Source organism: Monodelphis domestica, chromosome 4, assembly GCF_027887165.1.
Source record: "Monodelphis domestica isolate mMonDom1 chromosome 4, mMonDom1.pri, whole genome shotgun sequence".
NCBI classification, from domain to species: domain Eukaryota; kingdom Metazoa; phylum Chordata; class Mammalia; order Didelphimorphia; family Didelphidae; genus Monodelphis; species Monodelphis domestica.
In genome coordinates this window covers 181,849,384-181,871,839 of record NC_077230.1, presented here as the reverse complement: position 1 = coordinate 181,871,839, position 22,456 = coordinate 181,849,384, and the positions used below count along the sequence as shown (strand labels likewise).

Genomic DNA, 22,456 nt, shown 5'->3' with positions numbered 1-22,456 from the left:
CTGAGCTGGAAGAGATTTCAAAAGAAAATGTCATTTTAAACTTGTGTTTGTGTGTATATGCAAAACATGTGCATGTACTAGTTTTAAAAGCTCCATCATATAAAAGAACATCAATTATTTAGTATCAAGCTTTCAAATAAAAATTGGAAGCAAAGGTAATCAGAAATGAATTTGGCTTTTGAGCAAAAAAATCTCTATCAAGTAAATAAAGAGACAAAACACACAGAAATGTAATAAATTATCAACATTTGCCTCACAATTGAAATCACAGAACAGTCAAGACAGCTGTCAGGGCTCATTACCTTTACTATTTAGCCTAATTTCCCTCCCCTAAGGTTGTAGAAATAACTAACAAAATCTCAGCTGAGGGTGACTTGCCAGTTGTCTTTTCATACACTTTTGTAGCATGTTCTGAGGCTGTCATCCCAACTCCCATTAGCATTGAGGAATAGTGACTTTGTATATTATATTGCCTTAGGATTCTAGGGATACCCCTGAAGGATTGAGGGGTGATCTTCCTAGAACAATAGCTCATGAACTCCTATTAGTTTCTGTGATAATTACTAGGGATATCAACTAGTCAGCAAGACTTAATTAAGAGTTCACTTAGGGATATTAATAAGGTAGTATAGCTAGAACAGTTATGCCCACTTCCTCAAAAGAAAGAAAAGGTGACACATTCACACAAACAAGCATAGAGTATAGGGCAAATTGGGTTCAAACTAACAGCATAACGGCCAAAGTGATAATCAGAGCTTCTGGATATCCTTTTGCTGAAGTCCTAGAGATGTTCTCCTTTAGTACAGTGTAGCTTTTCAGTTGGGATCTTTGAAGAGCCTTGAATATGTGTTCCTCATCCCACCCAGGCTGTTCTGGGCTCCCTGATGCACACATTGCCACAGACAGCTATTATCGTGGGGATCCAGGACACATCAGGAAGGTCCAAATCCATTATTTTAGGAAGTTCACAAGGATCATATTCTCATCGAGGCAGTGTTGTGGGGGCCCAGAGGCAATATCCTCTCTTGCAAGCAATTCCTTCTCAGGAGTTCAGCTAGAAGCTCTCTCCTTGCCACTGTCAGCTGCTTGATTCCAACTGACTGGAGGATGGCTTTACCTAAGCCACGGAGAGCTTCCCACAAACACCAGCAGACTTCCTATCATACCTAGGAAGACATCTAGACCTTTATTCATAGCTGCTAACAGTGGACATGTGTTCTCACTTGATAAATGCATGTATCAGGGCAGGGCATCTTTTTAGTCACTTGCTTTGAGTAGTAGGGCAGAGTAAATTGTGTACTAGCTTCCTTTTTTTAATGTGTTTTGAACCCATGTTGACGCAAATATAAATTTAAAAATACAGTTCTCGAGGATGGATCAATGTTTCTGCCCCCCACCATAGGGCATCCACATCATCCTAACTTAGTACAAGAGGAAAATAGGACTCAGATACACGAAGATTTAGGAATATGAGCTGGTTTACAAATAAAAGTAATAGTTTTAAAAGAGTAGGATTGGGGGAGGGGAGGAATGAGAAAGGACTAATTACATGTCAGAATTAACGTAGAAGCCAAGTAAAGACTTTATACTAAAGTTCTGATATAGATGGAGCCTGCTGTCCCTAAAATAAATCATTTCTGCCTCCTGCCAATGACTCTTTCCTGCAGTAATTATGATCTTGGTCTATCTGATTATTGAACATGGATACCATAGCATTTCTCTACAGGTAGCAATCCATATTTATGTATTTATTTCATTTATACTTGCATAACAACATTTCCCAAACCTCTTAGTGTCATTTTAAACTCTTAAAAAAAATAAATAAAAGTTCCTGTGAGGAGTCATCTCTAGTTGTGTGTCATGGGACAGAATTTAATTTAATTAACATGTATTATGCACCTACTACATACAAAACCTTGTTCAATGTTACCATCATTAACTAGGTTTTCTCTGCCTTTATTTGTAGGAAAATAAATGATCATTTAATTTGTTGAAAAACATTTGTGAAGTAAAATGCCTTTGAAAGGAACTGTGTGACTAGGGGAAGATCTTTGTTTCAGTTCAGTTTCTACTGAATAAAAGGGTCTTCTATTTTGGAAGATTCCAGCAGAGAAAAAGAAAAGATTCTCTTGTATATATGTATGAGGAAGTCAGTTCTTCAACATGTCTCTGATTTTCAGTTTGCATACCTAGAGACTTTTGGGGAATTTCTCCTTGGTGAGACTGATTGAGTGAAATCACTGATTCCCTCCTAAAGAGCTCATTCATTGCTGTATATCTTCTCATATATTCTAATCTAAGGACTCTGGTTTTTGTTTGCTTTCTGCTTGCACAATTGGATCACCTTGCTATTCATGGTTTGTGATGGGCTTTTGGGTAATTAGCATTTATTTGGCAGGTCAAAAATTGTGTGTGTGTGTGTGTGTGTGTGTGTGTGTGTGTGTAACCACAGGCTAACACTCCTTTTAAGGAATAGTAAGTAATAGGAGGGTTAGCAGCTTTGTCCTTTTTAAACCTAAAATAAGGTTATGCTTCTAAACCAGCAATATTTAGGGGGCAGATATATATATAATCTAGTCTACTACCTCCACCACACCTTTGGTGTCAAACTCAAATCAAAACTGGTGGCCACTAAACTAAATATAAGGATCACTGGGGGCCACATATTGACCTAGTCGTGAAGTGTAATGTTATCTATGTTTTATTGTATTTTTATTTATTTTGTTAAATATTTCCTGATTATATTTCAGTTTTGTTCAGGCTGCGCTCAGGAGTATTTCTGGACTCAACATGTTTGATACTTCTAATCTAGACCAATTCAGGAAAGTAGAAAAGGAAAATTTGACTAAAGGTCCATTTACCAAAAGGAAACTCAAGGGAGAAAAAGAAAAAAGAAAGTAAATAACAGGGAAAAAAAACAAGGAAAAGGCTAGAAAAGAAGACCTCAAAAGACCACTTACCTATCATTAAAGTGAAGTATCCAAGGAAGAAAATTAGGTGGGTTTAGGGATTTTAGTAAGAAACTGAGGTTATAGATAATGAAGTTTAAGGGTTGAAGCTATTATGCAATTAGAAGGGCTTATAATTTTGATTCTAAAGAAAATAGGAAACCCCCACAGTCAAAGAGCAACTGTGGCTACTTACAACATAGGAACAAAAACCAATTAGTCTCTTCAGGGGCCTTAGGTGTGTATGAATTATCTTTCCCCTGATCAACATGTTTTTATTTTTAATCATTCTCATTAACTGCAAATTCAAGGTCAGGTGCTTAGAAGAGAGCCGCTCATTTTCTCAAGGGTCCAGAGAAATGCCTTGCATCAGAATCAGAAAGACCAACTCAGATATGGACTCCCATGGATGAACAGTACCTAATCTCCGAAAACAAACAACTCCCAGAGAAACTAAACTGGGCATGGGCTGTGCAGTTTGTAGAAACTAGATGCTATTATCAAATACAATTCTCGTTTGGACTCATAACTGGGGACACTTTTGTAAAAGGACTTGACCAAGATCCACTAACATACTCTTGCTACCTAATGAGATGCCACAAGAAAAGTTGTGTTTCCACTATGAGTAATAAAGAAAAGCTCAGAATTTTGTTTTCAATGTGCTGCCTTTCGACCCAGGTGTCACCTTCCATACAGGAGTGGAATTGGATTGTAAGTGCAGGGCCCTGTGACCACATTTCCTGTGGTAAAATCAAGCAGGGAGGAGTTGCACCTGAGTTCATGGCTGTTCTCCCCTCCTGGCTTAGAGAGTCTGTTTTGCTTTTTCTTCCGCACAGGTAAGCCCATTAAATATATACATGGGACTTGGACTAGAAAGGGACCTTAGAGATAATTTAGTCTGACCCCCTTATCTTCCAGATGAGGAAACTGAGACCCAGGAAAGTCAAGCAATTTGCCCGGGGTCACACAAGTGGTAAGTATTAGCACTTGGGACCCAGTCTTTTGAATCACTATCTAGAACCCTTCCCACTGCTAAGAATGTAGGTGCAAGGCTCTTGTTGTCAGGGGCCAGAAAAGAATATTTTTTCTCTTTGCTCTCAAATATTATGTCCCCCAAATCCAATATAACATGAAGGAACCACCCTCATCTCTAAAGCAGCCTAAATTCTTTAAAATATCAGAGTAAGATAAAGATATTAAATACACACAGAGAGAGCAAATAATTTGAACTTTCCAGAATCCATAAGGAGATGAGTTAAACAAACTCAGATAAACTTAAGGAGAAAAATAGCATACAGCAAATTTGTCTAATTGTAGACACTTTTGAGGGGTGAAATTCTGGGTAGCGTTGCTAGAAATAGTTTGTCTCTTGCTCAGGTTCTTTGTTACTGGAACATAGTATGTAAGGGTTGCTACACCTGAAATAAGTTGTAGCTTGCTATGATGGGCCCTACTTTCCTAGAGGAAGGCTCAAGAAATAGTGAGGAATCAAAAAGAACATCCTTCTGAGTTTCAGTCTTACTAGTACCAGAATCAAATGTTGCATGTATGTGTGGATGCTCCATAAAGGCTTTTAAAAACTATTCAATTCATCTCAACATTTATTAAGCATCTATCCTCATCAGAATTGTGAGAAACTTTGACTTCTAAATGAAATTAGATTTCATAATGAGGGGCTGAGGGATTTTGTTTTTGTTTTTGTATCTGAGAGAAGAGTTTACCTTTAGAAACAATGATAATAGACTCGAAGATCATTTTCTAGGAGTGATTTGAAAAAAGTCTGAAGAACAAGAAAGGAGGAATTCAAATAGGAGATTGAGAAAATATGAAATTAGAAGTAAAAAAAAGTTCAGGAACAGAATCTTGAATTGATTATATGGGATGAGAACAGGTTTAGGATGATGGGAAATGACAATAAAACAATAGGTCAGCTTTACATACAAGTACAAATATTAACTCATAGTCTTTTTCAAAGCTGACCAGCACACTTCATAGTCATATTTATAAAACCAGTCTTCTTTATCACTTGCCCAATATAAGCAATAATTATGTAATTACTTTTCTTATTTATATAAAATGTAGTATTTAAAATAGTTTAGAGTGAAAGAATAATTTAGAAGGAAAGATTTGGTATTCCTATACTATTTTTTTTAAGTTTCTAAATGGACATGAGGGTACTTGGACTTTTCATATCTTATTTATCTGGGAAAATAGTTGATTTCAGAATTTTGGATCCAGTGGGTTTGGTATTCATTTCCTCCTATATGTAATTGGAAATATTTGTTATTCTACAAAGATAAATACCTAATTTCCTGCCCAGAAAAGTTTCTACTGCAGAAGCAGGGGTCAAGGTGCTTAACATTTTCTCTATTCCTCTATCTAATGTACAAAACTAATATATCACCTGTGCTGTCAAGTAAAAAAGAACAAAAGTAAATAATGGGTTTTGTATGTTTTAAATTATTTCCCAGTAACAGTGTGCCTTGTTATCAGGTATAGCATCAATTATAAATCTGCTTGATGGGCACCTTTTAAATGTTATACTTTGTTTTGGTAAACATTTCGTAATACCACTATCCTTGGAGGACAACTTCCAGTTGACACCTGGGGGAGGAAAAGTGTCCTGGAGCTGGCTGATTAGGGTTGCCAAGTATGTAACTTTTTTCTTTTAATCCCATGCTTCTGAATCAATTTTGAGAAACTGGTGATTCCAGTTTTTTGGTTCTATATGAACCAAAGATTCTAAATAGGTTGAAAGAGTTGAAGAAAACTATCTGCCAAAGGGAAGTTAATTATATGCATATATATATATATATACACACACACACATACATATATACACATATGTTCTGCTTAGGAAATCACATATGCATTGATTTTGAAGAAGATCTATCAGGAGTGCAAGGCCCCAAAAGGTGAAATGACTTGCCAGAAGTGGCATGGCTACTACGTGGCAAAGTTAGGATTGGAACATAAATCCTATAAGTCCAAATCCAATATACTTTTTCCTGCACCACACTGAGCAAAATAATCTTTGTTCACAGAGTAATTGAACTGACTTTTAAAAAGTTTTAATTAAAACAAATATTTAAGCAGATCATAGGAATGATACTTACAGGATCTCTTATTTACATATGTGTACCTTCAGTAGAACATGAAGGAAAAGGATTAGAGTAGTGCTTGATTTGGGGATGGGGAGAGTTAAACCTACCATCTCTTATATTTACTCTAGCTTGGATGGGTAGTGACCTCTAGTAAATGAATTGAAAGCAGAATTAAAAATATTGGCCAAAGAGAGTATGTGATAGATCAGAAGGTCTTTGATTCTCCCTTCCTTTTTGTATTGGTCATTACTTCTGCATAGGTCCCTGTTAGCAATCAGGTGAAATAATAGACTTGTAATCAGGTATTTGATTGATAGGATAAACCTACAGTTCCCTCTGCCACTGCCTCTTATTGCCTGTTATTGAATGGTTAAGGGAGAATGAGGACAAGTGGGGTGGCAGTAAGCATTAATGATTTCTCTATATTTTGAGGGAAATAAGATTTTAAGAGGTATAAAAAGCATGCATATTTTGTTATACTACCCATGCCATCTGCCGAATTCATATAATTGTAGATTTAGAATCTGTGAGGCTTTAAAGATCATCTAGTCGATCCCTTAAGTTTATGGCTGAGGAAATTGAGACCCAAAGTGTTTAAGTGACTTGCCTCATGTCAAACTGGTAGGAAATAAAAGAGTTGGTATTAAAAGTCAGATTGACTACAAATCTGTCACTCTCTTTTAATACAAAAAAATGATCGATATCTTATTTTTACATCACCTTCATTTCCAAAAGAATCTGTCACATTTCTTTTACTCATGGAGTTATCTCTTAAAACAAAGAATAAAAGATGAAAGTGTGGGCGGTAGGGGGGGAGGGGAAGAAGGTTTAGTAACACCCCCCCCAAAACACAATTTTCTAATAACAATAAGCATTTTTAGGCACATACTATTTATCAGGCACTCTATTAAGCCTAAGGATATAAAGAATGATAAATGTAGTTCCTGTTTATCTAGGTTTATTTCCTAATCTAAGGTGATTAGGAAAAAAGGAAAAGAACCTATATATTCTAAAATATTTATAGCAGGGGGAAGCTAGGTGGTTCAATAGAGATGGAGTCCTGGAGATTGGTGGTCCTGGGTTCAAATTTGACTCCAGACATTTCCTATCTGTGTGGACCTGGACAAGTCACTTAACCTCAGTTGCCTAACCTTTCCACTTTTCTGTGTTGGAACCAATGTTTAGTATGAATTCTAAGATAGAAGATAAGATTTTTTTTTTTTAATTGTAGCAGCTTTCTTTGTGGTGTCAAAGAACTAGAAATTGAAGGGATGACCATCAATTGGGGAATGGCTAAATAAGTTGTGGTTTATGATTATGATGGAATACTACTGTGTCATAAGAAATGAGTAGTAGGCTAATTATTTTTTTAAAATATGGAACAACCTTCATGAGTGAAATGAAGAGAACCAAGAGAACATTATATACAGCAACAGAATTATTGTTTGAAGAATAACTTGTATATAGCCACCTTTAGAGAATGCACTGGTGAGTAGAAATAAGCAAGACATAGATTTTATATATGTACATATATATATATGCATATATATATATTTGCAAAATGAAGCCTTCTATAATGTGGGGGGAGGAGAAGGGAAATATGTTATAGAGAAATAAATAAGTAGTCCCTGTCCATAGAGAGCTCACATTTTAATGAGAGAGATTATATGAAAATATCTATGTACAAAGAAGATAGATATGGGGTTTGAGGCATCTTCTCAGGGGATGGTACTAGTATTAAGGAGGCTTGGGCAAAACTTCATAGAGTATATGATCTGCCCCATCATAAAATTGGAAGGTACCTTAGAGGCCATTGAATTCAACTCCCTCATTTTACTGATGTGGAAACTGAGTAAAAGAGATTAAATGACTTGCCTTGGGCCCTGCAACTGGTAAATATCTGAGTAAGGATTTGAACTCAGGTTTTGCTGACTCTAAGATTAGTGCTCTACTACTCACATTGCAATGCTTCCTCTTTTGAAATTCTCCACATCTGCAAAGAAAGCAAAGATGCATTTTGTCAGCTTTCCTGTTTAGTACAATGGTCATAATTATACTATGTTCAGTTTTCTAATTTATATTTACATTGTTGTAGGAGTAGTGTATACTGCTTTCCTGGTTCTGCTTATTCTACTCTTTATGAGTTCATATGTCTTCCCAAATTCTGAATAAGGGGCAATAATATTCTATTACCTTGAGAGATCAGAATCTGTTTAGCCATTCCTCAATTAATGGACAACTACTCTTTCCTAGTTCTTTCCTTACAACAAAAATGGTCCCACATGCTTTCTACTATGCTTTGAATGTTTTGGAGACAAGTTGCTTAAGTACACAAATATAGAACCATTATATATGGTATAAAACACCATCAACTTATAGACAAAGGAACAAGATCTTGACTATTGTAAGCCCTTCACCAGGGATTCTCTGATTACTTCCATTCTTACACTATACCTTCTGCCCTCTTTAAATCAAAACAAAACAAAAAAAAGAAGCCAAGCCTTCCTTTCTATTTTCTTTGTCAAATTAATTTACTATTACCTTTTTTTGCTCATCCCATTCTTATTATTCCTTATTTTTTCACAATGTCCCTCATATGGCACTCTCATTTCCCATTGCCAAAATCTCTCTTCCATCAATCAGAAAGAAGATTCCTGGATTTTATTGTCTCCTTAGTAGGCTGAAATGAGGTGGTTAGTTCCTTCTAGTTTAGTTTTGTCTTAATCTTAGTATTTATTGCACGTCTATTTTAAAATATTGTATGTAGGTCTTTTTTATGTATGTAGGTCTTGCCTGTTTAATTTGTTATATACAGCGCCTAGTACAAAAATATTCCTTCTATTAAGCCCCTTTATACAATGAATATTCTAGGCTATTATACTTATAAAGTTTAAAAACATATAAAGTTAATTAAATAAAATATGGTTTGATAGAAATGCAATCTGGAGAATATGAGGCACATAGAATAAGGGCTTCACCACCAGATCTGTTTCATTGGAATTTAATACTAATACTTGATGATTATTAAGTGGTGGGGTGGTAATCTACATAAATGAGATTTAGTGATAAAAATAATATTTAAAATTTGGGAAGTTCCTAAGCAATCATCTAACTCAATTCCCTATTTTAGAGGTAAAGAAGTTGATCCCAGAAAGTTTGTGACTTGGTCAATTATAATGGTAGCTTGTGGCAGAGCAGAAATAGAACTAGAATCTTTTGTCTTCCAGTCTTTCTAATATATTTGCTATCTCAATCCAATTCAACAAATGTTTCATAGTGTATATCTCTAAAAGAAGGCCGTTAGGTGGCTCAGTGAGTGGATAGAGTTACTGGGTTTGGAATCAGGAAGACATCTTCATGGATTCAAGTCTGTCCTCAGACACTAGCTGTATGACTCTTGGCAAATTACTTAACCTTGTTTGTCTCAGTTTCTTCATCTGTCAAATGATCTGGAGAAGGAAATGGCAAATTACTCCAGTAACTTTCTCACGAAAAATCTCCAAAATGGGGTCATAAAGAGTCTGAGAGGACTGAAAGGATACTAATATAATAACAACATACCTTCCCCCCAGGCTTTATTACATATTTTTTCCAATTGTCTGCAGAAACAATTTTTAACATTCATTTTCTGGTGTCTTGTGATCCAAATTCTTTCTCCCCCTTCTTTCCTTTCCCCTTTCCAAGGCAGCAAGCAATATGACATAGGTTGGCTATCACACAATATATATTTCCATATTTGTCACATAAAGGAATACAAATCACACATACATGAAAATACTCCTGAAGGAAATAAAGTGAAAAATGGTATGCTTTGATCTGTACTCAGAGTCTATCAGTTCCTTTTAAGGTGGTAGATAGCATTTTCCCCCTTGTATTGATGATAGTAAAGTCATTCACCATGGATCATCTTATAATACTGATGTTACTGTATACAATGTTCTCTTGCTTTTAATCACTTCCCCCATTATCCCTCCATTAGAGTACTCCTCTTCCTACTACCACCTTTCTTATTCCCCTCCTACTTCTTTATAGGGTCTTTTAATCATCCCATTCCCACCACCCCCTTTCTTATTCCCCTTTTACTTCTCTATAATATATAAAATAGCATTCTATATTCCCAGTGAATTTGGCAGTTCTTCCCTCTCTGAGTCAATTCCAGTGTGAGTAAGATTTATGTATTACCCGTCACCACCCTCATCCTCCTCTTCACTGTAATATTCTCCCCCTGTGGTCTGTTTATATGATATAATTTGCCCCTTTTTATTTTTCTCTTCTCATTTCTCTTAGTGCAATCCTCTTTTTCACCTCTACATTTTTTTACACATCATCCTAAACACCTCACTACCACAACCCTCTGTGTATACTTCTAACTACTATGATAATGATGACAATTTTTAAGAGTTGCAGATATCATCTTTCCATATATAAGAATATAAAAAAAATGATCTTATTAAAGCCCTTAAATTTTTTCTCTTTGTTATTTACATTTTTATGCTTCTCTTGAATTTTTCATTTGGACATAAATTTTTCTGTTTAAGAAAGAGAAAAATTTTTACTAAATGATCATATTTTCCCCTGAAAGAATATAGTTGGTTTCGATAGGTAGGTGATTTTTGGTTGTAAACCCAGTTCCCTTGCCTTCTAGAATATAATATTCCAATACTTCTGGTCCTTCATGAAGTGTGGAAGCTGCCAGATCCTCTGTAATCCTGCCCAGCACTCCATAACATTTAAATTCTTTCTGGTTGCTTGAAATATTTTCTCCTTGGCCTGGGAGCTCTTGAACTTGGCTGTAACATTTCTGGGAGTTGTCATTTGGGGATTTATTGCAGGAGATTTCAATTTCTATTTTACCTTTTTGTTCAAGAATATCAGGGTAGTTTTCTTTGATAATTTCTTGTAATATGTCTAGGTTTTTTTTTTTATCATAACTTTGAGGTAGTCCAATAATTCTTAAATTATCTCTCCTGGATCTATTTTCTAAGTCAGTTACTTTTTTCAATGAGAAATTTCATGTTTTCTTCTATATTTTCATTGTTTTGATTTTGTTTTGTTGTTTCTTGATGTCTTGTGAAGTCATTAGCTTCTATTTGCCCAATTCTAATTTTTGGAGAATAAATTTCTTCCATGACCTCTTGATCTTCCTTTTCCACTTGGTCCAATCTACTTTTCACGAAACTCTTTTCTTCATTGGATTTTTGTGCCTCTTTTTTCCAATTGACCAATTTTGCTTTTTAAGCTATTATTTTCTTTTTGTTTTACTTTCATTTCTTTTTCCCATTTTTCTTTAACCTGTCTTATTTGTTTTTTTTAAAAGCCCTTATCTTTCACCTTGGAACCTATTGGTTCCAAGGCACTAAAGTGGTAAGGACTAGGAAATGGGGGTCAAGTGACTTGCCTAGGTTCACACAGCTGGGAAGTGTCTGAGGCCAGATTTGAACCTAGGACCTCCTGTCTGTAGGCCTGGCTCTCAATCCACTAAGCTACCCAGCTTCCACCTGTCTTTTTGATTTTTGAATTCTTTTTTGAGTTCTTCCAGACCTTGAGACCAATTCCTGTTTTTCTTTGAAGTTTTGCATGTGGTTGCTTGGTTCTCACTGTCCCTTGTTGATTCTGTGTTTTGCTTTTTGTCGCCATAGACATTTTCTAGGGTTAGGTGTTTCTTTTACTGTTCACTCATTTTCCCAGCCTTTTTTTGGCCTGTGGACTGGGAGTTTTGAAAGCTAATGATATTGTCTCTCCTGCTGATGGTTTGCAATCTCAGCACTTGGAGTTATTTTACTCTGGTAGTAAGGGCTTCACCATAGCACAGGCTTGAAAGGATCAAGCTCTACAGACTTCTAGGCCTTACTGTGGGCTGGTGCCAGGACCTGGAACTTCAAGCATATGAATCTGGGGTGCTCTGTTGTTGTGTAGACCCCATGGCCAGAAGTTGGCCTATGCCCAGGCTTGGAAACTGGCACAGTAGGTGAGAGGGGTGATTGGTCAGCACTACTCTGTGTTGTGTTGCTTCGAATTCCTCCTTATTCTGTGAAAATTACTCTTTCTGTCTACCTTTCAAGTTGTGTTCAGTGGGAGAGCCCCCCTCATTCTATCTTGCTGTTGGTTTTTGACTCTTGTCATTTTGAGGCACTTTTTGAAGCTTGGTTTGGAAGGACTGTCAGAGAAGTTTCAGCTTTCACTGCTACTAAGTTGCCATCCTGGCTCTGTTCTTACAGTGTTGTCTTGGTTCTACACTTCACTCTATATCATTTCATATAAGTCTTTCCAGATTTTTCTGAAATCATCCTGTTCATCATTTCTAAAGGTACAATAGTATTCCATTACAACCATATACCATACCTAATTCTCCATCTACCCCATATGCCATATCCCATTCCCATAGCTATTCTCCAATTGATGGATTTCTCCTTAGTTTCCAATTCTTTGCCAACACAAAAAAGAGTGGCATTAAATAATTTTGTACATATAGGTCATTTTCTCCTTTTGTTTATCTCTTTGGGATACAGACCTAATGGTATTACTGGGTCAAAGGGTATGCACAGTTTTATGGCCCTTTGTGTATTGTTCCAAATTATTCTCCAGAATGGCTGTATCAGTTCACAGCTCTACCACCAGTGTATTGGTGCCCTCATTTTCCCACATCTCCTTCAACATTTGGCATTTTACTTTTTGTCATGTTAGCCAATCTGATAGGTATATGATGGTACTGTAGAGTTCTTTTATTTTGCATTTCTCTAATTAGTGCTGATTTGCAGCATTTTTTCATTTAACTATAGTTTTAATTTCTCCATATAACTACCTGCTTATATCCTTTGACCATTTATTAATTTGAAAATGACTTTTATTATTCTTAATTTTACTTCAGTTCTCTATATACTTGAGAAATGAAGCCTTTGTTAAAGACATGTACTATAAAATATTTCCCCTAGTTTTCTGTTTCCTTCCTATTCTTGGTTGTATTGGTTTTGTTTTTGCAAGACCTTTTTAATTTAATGTATCCAAAATTATCCGTTTTGTTTAGTCATAAATTCTTCCCTTATGCTTAAGTTATGGCAGGTAAACTATTCCATGCTCTCCTGATTTGTTTATGACATCAGGCTAAATTTCTATATCATGTGTCCATTTTGGCTTTATCTTGGAATATGGTGTAAGATGTTGGTTGATCCCTAACTTCTACCATATTGGTTTCCAGTTTTCTCAGTAGTTTTTCTCAGATAGTGAGTTATTTTCCCCAAATCTGGGATCTCTGGGTTTATCAAACACTAGGTTACTATGGTCATTTATTACTGTGTGTTGAGTACCTAATCTATTCCATTAATCCTCTATTTCTGTTTCTTAGTACCAGATGGTTTGGATGATTACTGCTTTATAATACAGTTTGAGATCTGGTACACCTAAGCCCTCTTCCTTCAGATTTTTTAAATTCCCTTGTTAATCTTGATCTTTTGTTCTTCCAGATGAATCTTATTATTTTAACAGCACTTCTAAAAGAGCCCTTGCCCTTATGAAACTTATATTCTATTCGGAGATACAATATATATACACAGATAAGTAATATATACTAGGAATAAGAGCAAACAAAATGCTTTAAGCAAAGTGGAGAGAGAAGACCAATAGCTGGGGGAGGATGGGTCTGGGTAAAGTCTTAAAGAAGTTGTCCCTGAGCTGAAGGGAATGACTTGTATTTTTATTAATTTTACTCAGTTCTCTATATATTTAAGAAATTAGGCCTTTGTCAGGGATATTTACTATAAAAAAAATCTTCCCTAGCTTTCTGTTTTCCTTATAATCTTGGTTGAATTGAGTCTAGGAAGTGCATTCCATTTTTGGGAAATGATTTCTATGATTGCATAGAGGTGGGAGATGGGTCATGGGATTGCATGCTGACTAGGGAATAGATAGAAGTCTAGTTCATCTGTTAACATTGAACATTCAAAAGAATAGGATTAAGGGATATGAAATTACGTTGAAAAAGTGAGCTGGAGCAAGGTTGGAGAGGACTCTAAATATTAAATAGAGTTTGTATTTGTTCTAGAGTCAACGGAGACATCCTCATGAGTTTTTGAGCAGAGGAATGACAAAGTCAGACCTATGCCTTGAGAAGATTAGTTTGGTGGCTGTGTAGAAGATGGATTAGAGAGAAGAGTGTCTGGAAAAGAGAATTAATAAATTCTTTAGCAGTAGTTCTAGAGCAAGGTGATATGGGTATAAAGTAGAATAATGGCTATGTGACGAGATATGGTGATGATATGAGACATTGGGGAGACAGAATCAATAAGACTTAGCAATAGATTGGATGAGAGTGGGGTAGGGAGAGAGAAGCTTCACAGTTGAAGTTTATGAATTTGGATGACCTTCAACAGAAATAGGAAAGTTTGAAGCAGAGCTGAGTCTAGGGGAGGTGAGGATGAGTTTCATTTTTGAACATGTTGAGTTTGAGATTGCTGTTATAACATGAAAGTGGCAGAGATGTCTAGCTAGTAGGAGATAGAGAATGAGATTCAGGAGAATAAGGCTAGAGATAAGTGATCTGGAGTTTATATTTATAACAACCACAAGCATTTATTAAATGCCTCCTATGTCCTGAAGACAACAATCTGGCCTTGAGGAGCTTATGTTCTAGAGGGGAAGCAATATGAACACAGAGAAGTAACTTCAAAATAGATACTAAATTTTTTGGGAAAGGGGGAAGAGACCTGAGCAACTGAGGGATTAGTATAGGAGGTGACATTTAGTATTGAAGAAAATCTGGAAATTGGTTGCAGTAGAGGTATAGAGGGAGTGCGTGCCAGGCATTTGGGATAGCCTGTGCAAAATTGAGATGAGAGATAGAATGTAGTGTTAGAAGAGAACACCAGTTTGACTAATTTCTTTCCTGAGTTCCAGGTCACTAACTTACCTATTGGACATTTTGTACTGAATGTCCCAAAGGCATCTCAAACTCACCAAATCCAAAAAAGAACTCAAGAACTTTCCCAAGCTCTCTACCTCTAACCAATCTCTCTCCTAAACTGCATTAATTTTTGTAGCCTTTGCTATGTTTTGAGTCACTCTTCAGTTGGCCACCTCTGAGTCACCCTCAACTTCTCTCCTTTACCCCACTCTTTCATACCCTTTCAGTGGCCAAGTCCTTCCTATTTGTACATTCACACTATCTCTGGTATCTGCCCCTTTCTCTTCATTCACAATCCTGGTTCACAATCTTACCAGAACTATTGTAATTAGCCTTCTAAGTGGTCTTCCTGTCTCAAGACTCTCCCATCCTCCTTCAGACAAGCCAAAGTCATATTCCTCAACACAGGTCTGACCATGTCAGTTTGCTGCTTGATAAGGCTTCAGTGGCTTTGTATTATCCCTAGGACCATATCACAAACTATTCTGTTTAGTATCTAAAACTCCTTATAGCCCTTACAATCTCTCTCTCTCTCTCTCTCTCTCTCTCTCTCTCTCTCTCTCTCTCTCTCTCTCTCTCTCTCTCTCTCTCTCTCTCTCAGCTTTATACATTGCTCTCTCCTCTGTCCTCTACAATATAATTATGGGAAAAAACCCCAATAACCCTGCCACTCCAAAAAAAAATGGCCTTGTTATTCTTCCCAGGGAGATATAATTCTCCTTCTTAATGCTTCTGCACAGGCTGTACCTCATGCTTTGAATGCATTCCCTCATCTTTACTTCAGAGAATATCTAGTTTCTTTCAAAGTTTTGGTTTAAATTCTACCTTCTACATGAGACTTTTCCTGATTTCTGTCCTACCCCCAAATTACTTTGTTTATTTTTTATATCAGTTGTTTTCAGTTGTGAGACTCTGTGACCTCCTTTGGGGTTTTTCTTGGGAAAGATACTGGAGTTGTTTACCATTTCCTTCTCCAGCCTCATTTTACAGATGAGGAAACTGAAGAAAACAAGAGTTAAGTGATTTGTTCAAGGTCATAAAGCTATTAAGTGTCTGAGCAGATTTGAACTTAGGAAGATGAATCTTCCTGACTCCAGGTTCAGTACTCTATCTACTGCCTGACTGAGCATATAATATCTGTATATGCTATATATACTTATATATTGTATACTGCCTCTTTGGATGGAATGTAAGCTCATGGAGAGCAGGGGGCTCATTTTTATCTGTAAATACCGTATTTAATAAATGCTTGATTATAGAGTGTGAAAAGAGAAACAACCCAATAAATTTAGGGTAGATTAGAGTAGGATGGTGAAAAAGAGAATAATTTAAATACCAGAAGAGTTTGCTTTTTGTCCTAGACCAGAGGGAGCCACTGTAGCTTCTTGGGCAAGGAAATGACATATACAGACTTGTACTTTAGGAATACCAATTTGGCAGCAATATGGAATAGGGATTGAAGAGGAGAGAGACCAGAGAAGGAGAAATTAGGAGGCTAAAATTATTGCTCTTAAAGTCCAGGCAGTTTTAATACCTCCCAGGGTTGTTGTGAGGATTTGTAAAGCTTAGCATAAAGCTTAGCTTGGCACATAGTAGGAGATATAAAATGCTAGTTACTCTTCTTGGAAATAATAATCAATTTGGGGGAATATGATGCATTTTCTTTTATAGGGTATACTTAAAAAACAAAACAAAATAATGTCTCGTTTGTTAGTTGAAGGCTCATTTCCCACATTCTTTCCAAATGCATTAAGAATGAGTACAATATTAATCTGAGACTTCTTGAATCTATTTAAAACATTTCAAAGATTTCTATGATCTATCTATTAATGTGCTTTATAGAAGTAACTAATCAAAAATCTACTGAATAAGAGGTCTGAGTAGTACAGTTCCTAAGGAAGTGTCTGATAAATACTTCAAGGTATCCATAGGTAGTATTCTATAAGTACAAAGTATTAATAATGTATGAAACATGAAATTGTAAAAATGAAAAATAGAAATAACTTATTTTCTAAGGTAATCAAGCCTACTGGGTTCATAACTGCTTCAGAGTATACATTTTTAGGGCCTCATACAATTTAATTTTTAAAAGACATATACTTCATTCTAATTTTCCTGACCTGATATCCTGCATTCTATTTTGGGTAAGAGAAACTTCTTAAACACAAATTGCAAATAATTGTAGTATGTGTGGTGATTACATGGTGACTAAAATTGTGCTTCTAGGAAATAACATTTGTAGGGTTCAATATGATTTGCAAAATACTTTAAATATATTCTCATTTGTTGATCAAATCAAAACCCTGTATGTACAACAAATACATTATCTCCATTTTAGAAATGAGAAAAGTGAGAACACAAGTTAAATGATTTTCGCAAGCTAGTATCAAAGCTGGAATTTTAGTATCAAAACCCATTGCTCTTCCCACTACATTATAGCTACTCTAGTTTTACCCTACTACCAAAGGGGTGGGGAGGAACCTAAATTACAGGAGTATTGGACTATTCTATAAACAGTCAGGTGGTACAGTGCTTCCATCTTAGGAAGATCTGTGTTTGAATACTCACTCAGACACTCCTCTCTTTGTCATTCTAGGCAAGTCACCTAACCTTTCTCACCTATAAAATGAAGATAATACAGTATGTACATGTGTAAACACACACACACACACACACACACACACACACACACACACACACACACACACACGGTTACAAATGTAGCACATATTAATAGCTACATGTTATATAGTGGATGGGTCTAGCACCATATGTGACATATACACACATAGTACATGGGGTATGTCTGTATATTTAGAGTATATCATATAGCTATACCCATGTACTATATGCATATCTCATTTATATCAAGGTATATTGGCCATATCAATGCACCATATTTAGTTGTATATATACACATATACATATATGTAAGGTGCTTTGCACTTTAAAACTTTAAAGCGCTATATAATGGCTAGCTAGTTGTATTATCATCAAAGCATTAAGCGAGTATAGTAGAATTTTTAACTGCATTTTTTGATAAGACTAACGCCTTTTTTACAAGCATGGCAATAATTATTTGCAATTCCTTTCATTGGAGGATCTAAATTACTCTTTTATTTATTAATTTTCAATAAAACGTTAAATTGTTAAGTTGCCTTTTCCATAGTCACAGCTACTCCCATTTTGCTGTGTGATAAATTTTAAGCGCACGTAAAATGACTAATCTGGGAGTGGGGAAACAAGAAATCTTTAAACTTTTCAGACTGAAAGTGGCCAGAAAGTGACAGCTAAGCAGTTGAAGGAGAGTCAATCCCCCCCACCCCCCCACCCCCGCCAACGTTCAGTCCTCTACTCAATCCCCAAAAAAGGGGGTGGGAGGTGGGTGGATAGATGGGAGAGGAGGGGGTCCCAGTATGGGTGAGTTTTCAGTAACCCTAGCTTCCGTAAGAAAAAGGGGGAAGTCAGGTGGCTGCCGCTGGAACTGCTGGCAGCGGCGGCGCCCGTGGAGACCACTAGCTTTCAGCAGGCACGATGAGGAGGTGGAGGAGAACGTATGCTGAGCGAGCCTCTGGCGGAGGGGGAGTCCTCCGCCAGCTCCATTTGGGGTGGGAAGCTTGGGAGGCCGGGGTGACTGGTGTTCACACTTTGCACTGGGATTGGGGAGGGTGGTGGTGGTGGGGCTCGCCGCGGAGGAGGAGATGGGGGCAGTCAACCACCAATGTCTCCTCCCTCAGTGGCTCCTTCCCACCCAACTCTTCCTCCTCCTCCTCCTCCTCCTCCCTCTCCCGCCCCCCCCCCCCCGCACACGTCCCTCCCCCCGCGATGCATGCTCCCGTGGCCGCCGCCACCACCACTACCACCACCACCACCACCACCACCACTACCACCACCACCACCACCGGAGGTGCAGGAGCCTCGCGATAGTGTTTGCACAGGCGGCGCGTGACGCCGCCGCCGCCGCCGCCTCCTCCTGTAACTGATGCAGAGGTTACCCCGCCGCCGCCGCCGCCGCCGCCTCCTCCTCCTCCTCCTCCTCCGCCAGCCCCAGCCCCTCCCGCCCCAGCGCAGCCGCCGCCGCTGCCGCCTCAGAGACTGGGGCGAGGAGTGAGGGCAGACGGACGCACTGCGGAGGGGCCGGCAGGTTGTGCCCGCGGAAACCTCGCCAGGCTCGCCCCCTCCCCTCGGAGCGCCCTCCTGCCGGCTACCCCCAGGAACCCCCCCCCCCCCGACGCCCGCCCTCTCCTTTTCCTTCCCTCCCCTTCTCCTCTCCTTTCCCTCCCTCCCCATCACGGCCCCGGCCATGACTGAGGCGGATGCCGGTGCCGCTGTTGCCGCCGTTGCTGCCGCCGCCGGGGGGGTGTCCGCTTCCCAGAAAGTAGCTTGATGAGTGTCCAAAGTAGCAGTGGAAGTTTGGAGGGGCCGCCATCTTGGTCCCAGCTCTCCACGTCTCCAACCCCAGGCTCGGCGGCGGCAGCGGCAGCGGCAGCCAGGTCCCTGCTGAATCACACGCCGCCATCCGGGAGGCCCAAGGAAGGTAAATACCACTGTGCCGCGCCCCGCTCCTCCGGCCAGGGCGCCCCCTCGTACCCCAGCCCTCCTCCTGGGGATCCTGCAGGTGGGGGATGGGGCAGCCCGAGCCTGCTCGAAGGCCGCCCGCTGTGGGGGCCGCTGCGGGGCTGAAGGTGGTGGTGAAGGTGGAGGTAGTTAGTGGTTTGTGGTGGGGGTGCTTCGGGGGGGGGGGCTACTGGAAGATGGAGGGGCAGCAGGGCGCACGACTTTTTCTGGTATGCCTTGGGGGTCTGTCCTTGCTCTTGGAGAATCAGCCTTGGAGCTTAGTTACTCTTTAACACCCTTCTCCTAAATCGATGGTGGATTTCACCTCCCTCCCCCCTCCTCTCCAGCCTTCATCCTTCTTGTGCCCCCTCCCCTTTCCCCGTAGCCTATTGCACTCCTCCCACAGAGGCGGTCCCCTTCCTGAAAGCTTCTGTGCTGCCTGAAACTGGCCAGCGTGCTTTAAGCTGCCCCTCCGGAGAAGGGGGTCGCTTCCTTATAGGAATTCGAGAAAGATGTTCTGGAGGAAAAATTGTTATGGAGGAGGACTTTGATCCCCTGCGCCGCCCCCGAAGTCATTGAAAAGAGGAACCTTCTCTTAGGCAGGTTTCTTAAACCACCCCCTCCAAATGGTTGCAACTTTCCTTCTCCATCACCTCTTGAGTGCATTTTTGTTTCCTAGCGTTAAGTGGAATGCTGTTTCTTGCTAACCGAGAAAAGGGTGGCGTGTGTGTGTGTGTGTGTGTGTGTGTGTGTGTGTGTGTATGTAGAATATCAGTATAAAGGTTATGTGCAAGCAAGTCATTCTTGCTCTTTTCTGTTACAATTGCTCTCCAACTTCTGGCTCCTTGCATTCAAATATGTTGCCACCAGATGTAGCAATTATACAGCTAGTGAGTTATCGGAGGGCTTTTAGCTAAAATTACAACTTGCTGTATTTAATTTCAAAGTATTGAACACAAAATGAAATCTAGAAGTATATCTTATTTTTAAAAGAGGAAAATGCCCATATAAAATCAAATCTGGCCCTAACTTTACTGCATTCTAATCAGGCACTTGGAAATTTACACAAACGCCCTTCGGCAGGTGCTTTATTCTGAAAAAGGTTGTATAGCTCCATTTTGGGGATATTTTTTGGGGGGGGATCGACAAATGGTAAATACAGTGTAATGAATCTTTCAAAGAAATCAAAGATCTTATTTCCGAAGGACATGCATGTGCGCATATATATGCATATACATATAGAGTGTAACCGATTTTGAAAAATGGTTAAATATTTAATTTTCATAGCTATGAAAATGTATAATCATTGTTTTGTCCTTTTAATCTCTATGCCAGGAGTTGACAGACATATCATTCTCTGGTACCTATGAGCATGTGTGAAAGTGACAATAGCAGGCTCAAAGATTGGCATGAATATGCTCTAGAAAATTCATGGAAAGGTTTGATTTATGGCATCCATTTAACATGCTGAATAAATTGACAGACATTTTCTGCTTTCATCTTACCTCCAAAACTGCATGCTAATTATTTTTTTTAAATGCCTTGAGTATCTCCTGGCTCAAATTTAGCAAATCAATTCAATTTAGAAATTTGGTGGCATCTTGTGTTCCTCCTTACCTTAATGCTATTTAAATAGTATGGTATTCCTTAACATGTTATTTCTGATTTGTTATGTAGTTTTAGTTGAATAAAAAAATAATTGGGAAAAAACCCCAATATGGAAAATACTTTGTTTTTCTTCCTTTCCCAGGGTATGTCAGTCCTTTTGATTGTTACTTTGCATGTTTGCATTGATTAACAACAAAATAAAGGAGTAGTTTCCAGGCTGCAAAAAACTAGGCCCTTAAACTTGAGAGATTATGTAGTAACAACTTTTGCTATCAGGGAAGACAGTTGTGTTTTTAAAAAGTATGCATTTAGAGTGGGGAGATCATGAAAGGAGGTATTTAGTAGTAGTTGGTGTTTAGAGCTTTATCAAATGGCCTTTGTTGTTGTTGTTGCTGTGGAGAATTTCGTGTCAACTTAATAGATACTAATTCTTGAAACATCCTGATATGTTTTTGTTGAAAGCTTAAAAATTCACATCAAGTAAATGTAGGGGCTCTGTGGGATATTTCTGTTTGACAAGAAAGTAAGATACAGTGTTAGCCCTCTAGGGGTATGTTTTCATCTAGATGCATGGGGCTTTAGTTTCAGAGTTTACATTAATGCTAAGGAGAATTGCATATCCAAAGCCCAAGTATCTAGATCATGTGTTGTGTAGAGTATAAATCTACAGTTTACATTTTAACAAGTACTTAACACATTTTCCCAATTATGCATGTCAGTATGTTATATAAATATGAGATTGTTTGAGAGAGATGTGAGGAACTCAATTTATTCTCTTGTTGAGTGCTTGTAAGAGCCATTAATGTTAGTGGAACTTGTTTGTATGTATCAGGGACAGACTGGTGTTCTCCGAAAAATTTTTTTCTTTGTTAATATATTATTACAGTAAATTTTTAAGTTTCAAGGATCAAGTATTAAATTTTCAGATTTGATCTACTCTGGTGAAACAGATTTAACTTTTTAAATGGATTCCTTTGAGACAATGTCATAATCTATGAACTGATTTATTTTACCTTTTTGAAGTAGTTTTTTTAAAAAAGTTTTTGACTTAATACATGATTTGAATGCCCTTGTTGAAATTCTCACTTAAAAAAAAAAAAGCCAATCACAAGTTTTCTAATGTAAGCCTGGGAAATTTGTTGGAGTTAAGGTAGTCTAGACCTGTTGCTTTATTCTTATGGCCTAGGGCAGTTTCATTTTGTCTTTTTATCCCCAATGTTTGGCCCACAGGTGTTAAATGTTTGCTTATTTGAATTCCTGGAGTCTCCCCAGGCGAGTTTTTTTTTTTTTAATTCAACAAATATTTAAAGTCCCTACTAAGAGCCAGGCAGTTCCGGGTGCTG

At 38.2% G+C, this 22,456-nt stretch overlaps 1 protein-coding gene across 3 annotated transcripts in view; it reads left to right on the top strand.

Moving 5' to 3' along the window:
- TLK1 (tousled like kinase 1) overlaps window positions 1–22,456 on the top strand; it is a 219,786-nt gene that overhangs the window by 21,783 nt on the left and 175,547 nt on the right. Inside the window, exon 1 of one of the 3 annotated variants that reach the window (XM_001375937.5) lies at window positions 18,588–19,485. The exons of the other annotated variants lie outside the window; for them this stretch is intronic. Coding sequence (XP_001375974.2) covers window positions 19,335–19,485 — 151 coding nt within the window. The 5' untranslated portion in view covers window positions 18,588–19,334. Of the gene's footprint in view, window positions 1–18,587; window positions 19,486–22,456 lie in introns of those variants that run through there. 3 annotated transcript variants of the gene reach the window in all.